At 46.3% G+C, this 7,608-nt stretch overlaps 1 protein-coding gene across 4 annotated transcripts in view; it reads left to right on the plus strand.

Annotated features, from left to right (window-relative positions):
- The window catches only part of TBC1D30 (TBC1 domain family member 30), a 78,674-nt gene extending 71,289 nt beyond the window's left edge, over positions 1 to 7,385 (plus strand). For 2 of the 4 annotated variants that reach the window (XM_019800506.2, XM_034643811.1), the window contains 3 exons: positions 406 to 612; positions 783 to 842; positions 3,791 to 7,385. In XM_019800506.2, coding sequence (XP_019656065.2) covers positions 406 to 612; positions 783 to 842; positions 3,791 to 4,575 — 1,052 coding nt within the window. In that variant the 3' untranslated portion in view covers positions 4,576 to 7,385. The remainder of the gene's footprint in view (positions 1 to 405; positions 613 to 782; positions 843 to 3,790) is intronic. The other 2 variants (XM_034643810.1, XM_034643812.1) reach the window with 1 other exon arrangement.
- Positions 7,386 to 7,608: the final 223 nt, after the last annotated feature.

A 7,608-nucleotide genomic window follows, 5' to 3' on the forward strand; every position in this document is an offset into this window, starting at 1 on the left:
CTGACTATAAACTCTCTAATCAGTTCCTTATAAATCCTCACGCAGTTATATGCCGATCTCTAAATGGACTTTAGACACCTGGAGTTCTCTTTTCCTAATGGAATTTTAGAAAATGGCAGTGACTTTCATGTCGAAACAGTTGATCTTAGGTCTACCTAATGAACAAAGTGGTAATAAAAATCCAGCAGTGAACACATACAGCTCATTTCAGAATCCACAGTTAGGCTAAGAAGATGAAGAAATATTTTCAGAGCCAAAGAAAAACACGAACCAGACAAATTGTAGCGAACGTTTTCTTTGTGGTTCGAATTACGATACTACCCTGGAGCATGGTGTCATCAGTGCTCATTTAGTCCCTTTCTCCTCTATGACACCATGTCCTTATCTCTCTCCCCTGGAGTGCAGAACCGAATGAAGAACAGAGTCTGTGGTCTAATAACATCGCAGAGCTGAGTCCAGGAGCCATCAATTCCTGTCGAAGTGAATACCATGCAGCCTTCAACAGTATGATGATGGAGCGCATGACCACGGACATCAATGCGCTGAAGCGGCAGTATTCTCGGATTAAGAAGAAGCAGCAGCAGCAGGTGCATCAAGTGTATATCAGGGCAGGTAATGAGATTCTCTGTTTGAATCGATTTCAAGTCTGTGTCAGCTTGTGAAGGAAAGAACTAGCCGTCCAGGGATAGCCTCCGAATTGCCCCTGTCTGTGGCTCAGCATCCACAAACACAGCTAGCAGGAGCTAATAGCACATTTAGCATCTCATTTCTTATTTTACCAGGCTCTACGGAAGAAAAAGACCCTGGGTTCCTTTTAGGTACCAAGAACCAGGCAATCGATGGTATTAAACACCTCTTTACTATGTGTGCTTGTGGAGAGGGGTTGACGAATGATTCAAATGTTGTAAAAGCCATGCAGTCCTTGGACTTGAGACGTTTTGGAGCTATTGCCTCTGGAACGTATTCATCTGGTCAATTAAGCTATAAGCTATCCACCAGTCATTTAGGTAGTTATATAACTGATAGTTGTGGTCAGAGAAAAAGGAAAAAAAAAATTCCTGTGTCTCACTGATGGGTTGGCATTGTCTTGGGGGGTCTGCTGAGAAGAACGTAATTGGAATGCAGTTGGAAATGCTCTTTTCCAAGGACTGTCAAACTGGCTTTTTCTTTTTAAATTCCAAAAATCGCAACGAACAGTCTGCTTTATTCCTTAATACATGCTGATTTGGGAAGTGGTTCGTCTCGTTCTCAGTGAAAACGTAATGATTATGTTGCCTGCCTGGTATTAATCAGAATATGAAGTTGACATGTTTTTAAGAGGCTTGTGAGCATGTGACTGATCTTGCACAAAAACTGAACTTACCTTCCACTTATAAGGGAGGAGGGGGCAACTTCCCGAAGATTCTTACTTCAACCTGAATCATTAAGAAGGAAAGCTCAAAGGAAACAACGAAAGCACTTTAATTTTCAAAATATTGGTTCATACGTATCCTCATTTTGTCCTTAGAGCAAATCTGTGAGGAAGGTAAAGATGGATATTCTTATATCCTTTTAAAAGATGAGGAAATGGTGGCTCAGAAAGGCTTAGCCAGGTTACGAGGCTTTGGTGGATGGTCAGGCCAGGGCTAGACCCCTGTGTTCTGATTCTTTTTGTAGTCCCTTTTCATACCCAGCATACACATCTATGGGTGGGATGGTGAACAGGGGGTATTACCAGTGGGTGTTAAGTCAGCCCAGTGCCTCGTACTCTAGTCAGGGATCCGTGAACTATGCTCCACAGGTCAAATCCTGCTAGCTGCCTGTTTTTATAAATAAAGTTTTATTGGCACACAGGCATGCCCATTTATTCACGTATTGTCTATGACTGCTTTTGCACTACAGTATCTAAGATATTTACAGTCAGGTCCTTTACAGGAAAAGTTTGCTGGCTCTTCTCTAGATCATAGTTTATGTGGTTCTTTTTAGGGAGAGATTGTTGCTCAAAGGCAAAGTTCTAGAGCATTGCTTCTGAAACCTCAGTGTGCATATAAATCACTTGGGGATCTGTTAAAACGAAGAATCTGTTTCAGCAAGTTTGGGGTGAAGCTGAGATTATGCATTTCCAACAGGGTCCTAGGTGATGCCAGTGCTGCTGGGTGGGGATCCCACTTTGAGCAGCAAACTTTTAGAGGTGATGGTATAAGGTGGGATTAGCTGTGCAGGTGGGAGTGGTAGCACGTGACCTCAGCTTCTGAGATGTAAAGGAAGGTGGTGAGGATGGTGGCTGAGGGACCAACTTCCCAGGTTAGGTAGGACAGGAAGTTAGGGCCTTTTGGACCTGCTAGCTTCTGTTTTTGTGGAGCAATTGGAGGTAAAGTCATTTGCTTGGGAGTAAGTTGGGGGACTAAGGTGGGAGAGTAGAGAAAGTAAGGAAGCTTTGGATAGGTCATTGGATGGAATGGAAGAGGGAAAGGAAAAGATTGTTCAGTGGCTTTGAGGACCCAACAAAATAGGAAATTAATGAATTTGAAGGGCTTTCAGTCCACCTGTCTGTGTGATCCCCCCTACCTTTTTCGAAAAGATAATGTGATTTGTGGGTCCAGGGTTGGGATTTTGCCAGGCATAAAATCATGGGGATGTGGAGAATGTGTGGTTATTGAAGAAGCAGCAGTCCCAGAGATCAGCCATGCATCTAGCCTGGTAGGGGTGTAAGTGACCCAGACACAGACGAGGGTGATGGGATGGTTGAAAGATCAAAGAACCAAGGTCTTTTTGTTTCAGTACCATAGATGGCTATATTGAGAGCCCGAGTGCTAGAAGGGTCAAAGAGAAGAATAGGAGAGTTAAATATTTTCCAGGTAAGGTAGATCTGAGTGATGAGGTTTGGGATAGGATGGGGGTGGTTGAAGAAGTATGAGGATGGGTCAGTCAGAGAAACACTAAAGTAACTGAGGGGGGTGATAGAATATGCGGTGAAGAGGAGAGAGTTGTCAGCATTTTCAGTAAGGACTGGAGTGTGGCCAGAGGTAGATGACAATAGTCGAGAAGCGTAGAAGTGAGTTCAGCTGATGACGTGGACGTCAGGAGGAAGGTCGTTCACACAAGGGTGGTGGGGCCTTCTCCCTGGGGCCGTGTGTGTTTGAGCATCATCTGAAATAGGGGCTTGGTTGTAGCCACAGGAGGAGGAGGACAATAATGCTATCAACAGTGCCCTCCAGGACAACGCAACTTTCGGTGCTTTCCAGTTTTCGATTTGCTTTCAAAGTCCATTGAGGACCCAGGAATGGATTTTCCTAGCTAGGCCCAGGCATCAGGGAGCAGCGACTTCACTGCGTTATTACCACCTTCTTATCACTTCTCTCATCCTGCTGTCTCTCACTTCATAATACACGGTATGTTCTTTTCCTACCTCTCAGAAACTACCAGCTGATAATCCATATGGTCGTAGTGTTTGACTCATTTTAGAAAAGTCTTCTAAGATTTTCTAGATACAAGGCCTCTGCCGTTGTTTCTCAGAGACAAAAACTCTTGGGAAGGAACAGTAGAGTGTCTGCGCTTGAATAGTAATGAGGGGCTGGAGTCCGTTTCTTCTGTATCCTCAGCCTCGTGTGTCCCCCTCTCTGAAGAGGACGGAATAGGCACACTGGGCTCTAGGGTTGAATTCAGTTTTTGTTCCCTTCAGTCACATGGCCCTGCCAAAACCTGGGAAGTACACAGGCAGGATTGGGGGACAAGCTGTCTGTGATTCCTATGCCACGACGGATGGTTTCTCTGTGGTCTGTTTCATCCAAACTTTCACCGTTTCTTTCAGACAAAGGGCCAGTGACCAGCATTCTCCCATCTCAGGTAAACAACTCTCCAGTTATCAACCACCTTCTCTTAGGAAAGAAGATGAAAATGTCAAACAGACCTGCCAAGAATGCTGTCATACACATCCCTGGTCACACAGGAGGCAAAACGTCTCCTGTCCCCTATGAAGACCTGAAGACAAAGCTCAACTCCCCATGGCGAACTCACATCCGAGTCCACAAAAAGAATATGACAAGGACCAAGAGTCAGCTGGGCTGCGGGGACACCGTTGGGCTCATAGAGGAGCAGAATGAGGGCTGCAAGACTAACGGCCTGGGGGCAGCGGAGGCTTCCTCCAGTTGTGTAGCAACAGCTGGAAAAGAGGGCGGCTGTTCTGAAGGCAGCACAGGGAGGACGATCGAAGGGCAGTCTCCGGAGCCTGTGTTCGGGGATGCTGCTGCCGATGTGTCCGAGGTCCAGGTGAAGTTAGAAGCCTTGGAACTGAACCAGAGGGATGCTGCTGCTGTCCCCGAGCCCAAGGCACACCCGCCCTGCCAACAGCACTTCCCGGAGCGGCCCAATGCCCCTGGTGAAAACAAAGCCCCCAGCAAGCCTCCCCAGGGCAGCCACCCGAAAGCGCCCATCTTCAGCCCTTTCCCCAGCGTCAAACCACTGCGGAAGTCGGCCACCGCCAGAAATTTGGGGTTATATGGTCCTACTGAAAGAACCCCAACCGTGCACTTTCCTCACATGAGCAGGAGTTTCAGCAAATCGGGTGGTGGAAACAGTAGCACTAAGAAACGATGACGGCCCTCAGAAACTGAATCCCGATTCACCTTCTCATGGCCGTACAAGGGTTCCAGCGGAATGACTCCTAAGAGTTTTGACTGTCCAGTGAAAACAAATAGATAGGTTCAGAGATGAACACCAGTCCTTGAAAAGGGGAACTGGAAGTTTTGTAATGGGAGCTAGAATAGGTACGTTTCCCCACCCACCGATAACTGATCCAGTGAATTCTCGTGGCAGAATAAATATTGTAGTTTTAAAGTGTGAAGTTTTCCCAATTTTTCATTGTGAGTTGTTTAGACAAGACTGTGTATCTAGACTGTTAACCCCTCTTCCTTCTTCGTGTGCTGAGGGCCTTCAGGGTCCCTGTGACCACACTCCCCCCAAACCTTCTGGTTCTCTGGGTGTTACTGACCCTCGAGCATGCACAAACTAGCTTGCTAGAACAGAAACTGTAAAAAGGACGTAAGTTTCTTAGTTTGCAAAAAACTTCCCGATTTCCCTCTCCCTGCCCCACCGAGGGAATGTTTGTGTGTGTGTTTTTCTTCAGTAGTTTCTTTCAGCCAGGCTCAAGATTGTTTTTTTTTTTTTTTTATTCTTATGCTACAGTGCAGGAGAAAAATGTAGATAGCCTTTCTTTCTATTTCTGCCTGCAAAATGAAGAAAACCTCTATCTGTTGAAATTTAGGTTGGTCCTCCAACTTGAAGATCTTATGCAGTGAACACACATGGGATATGCATTAAACAATCGCCCTGAACAGCTTGCTGATTCCACGAAACTTTTCCCAAGATTCATCTTCTCTTCCGAAGAGTTACGGTCCTCAGTGGTGGGATGCCTCGATGGGCTCCACACGGAGCTGGTCCCGCATCTTCCGCCACGTAGCTCATTTACCTACCAGCTCTTCACGGCAGATGCCGCTAGGCCCCTGCTATTCAAAAGCCAGAACATAGCACCTGCAATTCTGTTACTTGAATTTTGTGCTTTTTTGATTGGAGTACTTTGTTGAGGACTTTGTTACTTGAACACTGCCTTTCTTGAGAGAAGGCGCTAGTGCTTTTAGCTCTCTCTTACCCACCTCTCCCCCGGTCCCAGCGGGTCAGAGACAGCACCTGTTATTTCCGCTATGCAGATGGGAACTCCGAGCCACAGCAGAGGTGAAGTAGCACCTCTGACCCTCACGGTAAATACCCCTGGTATTCAGCGGGACTGTGCCAGCGCCGTAGGCAGATTTGATGTTCTTTGTACACATGCATTGGCTACATGGGTTCTAAAAACCAAGACCGGGAAGCCATTCACGATGCTCCCTCCCGACTCAGAGGACCTTTCTCCAGATGTTACAGAGCCCTGCGATGGCATTTCACAAAACCAGCTCTAACCTTTTTACCCAAAAAGGTGGTTCATTTAAAAAATGCTTCACACAGCTGTCATTTGTCTGAACAAAGGCACACGCCTCAGTCCCCTTCTCTTACTGTCATTAGAAGAATAGACTCAGCATCTTTAGCCTTATCTCTAAAAGACCTTGGCCATGCTTGCAGGCCTAGTGTTGATGCAGTCGATGTTAATTTGAGCTAATTGGGTTGCCAGTTCTGAAACCAAAGCTATAATTTTAGAGAGGGCTTTTACTATGAGAGGTATTAATTTTTATAATAGAGAATGTGGTTGTGTGGGCTCTTTTGAACAGAAAACACAAGAATGACATACAGTGAGAAAAGCCATTTTATCCCTTCTGTGGTATTTTTACCCTCAAAGGAGCCGAAGATGGAAAATATGACTAATAAGTCATTGCGGTTTTGGTCTTGAATTCTGTGCCGTCTGAAGTTAGCACGCAGCTTCTTAAAAAGCAGCGGTGCCCACCACCTCTGTCTTAGGAAGAGTGTAGGTGGAATGTTGGGCTTACTTTGCATTCCACCCCCAGGGGATGAGACCCACTGCATTTTCCAAAGTTAAGCAAATGACATGATTTTCTTCCATCTGCTAAAACTTTACAGATAAGAATGATTCCACCTTATATTCTTTTCTCTTCCCCCGACCCACATGAGTCAGAACAGACTCATCCCTTTGAGGGAGGTCTGACTCGAATAGAGAACTGTTCTTTCTTCTCTTGAGGGGTCTCGCTGCTCCCTGAGGGTCTGGCTCGGGGAGGCGGGGCGTGGGGTGGAGCCCACTCGCCACCCTCCTGAGGGTGGCGCTGTTGCTGTCTACGAAGTGTCTTGGCATTAGCAGCGCATGCCCCGCCCGTTTCCCCGTGTTGGTCTTTCTGAGAAAGGGCTGGCTGGGATGGCACGTGCTTTGAAATAAGCATTGCTCCCAAATGAAGGAACGAAGAAATGAAAGTGTAATAGTCCTTTGAGGTAAAAATGACCTTGTCAGGATTTCAAAAACCGACGGATTTCTGTGGAAGCACGCTCTGTACCAATAACGTGCATGCATTGTTCCATGTACTCACAGCGTGAATCGGTCAATTTTGGAGCCTTGCCTCCTTTAGAAAATGAAGACATGCGCAGTAGCCTGTACCACACAGCATGTGCAAAGATCAGTATGGACTTGTTATCGTCCCTGTGTATTGGACACTGTGCAAGCACCAGAAATACTTACCAAGTAGCAGTTTCTTTATTTCTAGCTATCTGTCCCCTGTCAACACTTGTGCGGGGAGCCGGCTCCTTCCGATGCTTCTGCACCTCAGTACTCTTAACAAAAGCCTCCAGATGATTTAAACCTAGTTTGTAATGTTGACCTCTGGGCTGTCGCTGTATTCCTTTTTTGGGTCTCTGTTGTTGTTCTGCAGAATTGTACTGATTACAGAGATATGTGCATAAAGATTCTCGTTGTTGTAGCTGTTGTGCCGTTTTCTCTCGGAGCGCATGAGTAGAATATTGTTGTGCCGTTGACATTCCTCTTCAACTTTCCCCCCTCGCTGGTCACGTGATCCAGGGGAACCGCCCAATAAGCTCCATCCCCTCCTGTCTAATCACTGGGTTGCAAGGTGGTCTGTGACCTTTGGCGAACTTGGCAGAACGGCGGGTTCCTGAGTATGAGTAAAGGGAGAGTTTTTT

This window comes from Ailuropoda melanoleuca, chromosome 15 (genome assembly GCF_002007445.2).
Source record: "Ailuropoda melanoleuca isolate Jingjing chromosome 15, ASM200744v2, whole genome shotgun sequence".
In the NCBI taxonomy this organism is placed as follows: Eukaryota; Metazoa; Chordata; class Mammalia; order Carnivora; family Ursidae; genus Ailuropoda; species Ailuropoda melanoleuca.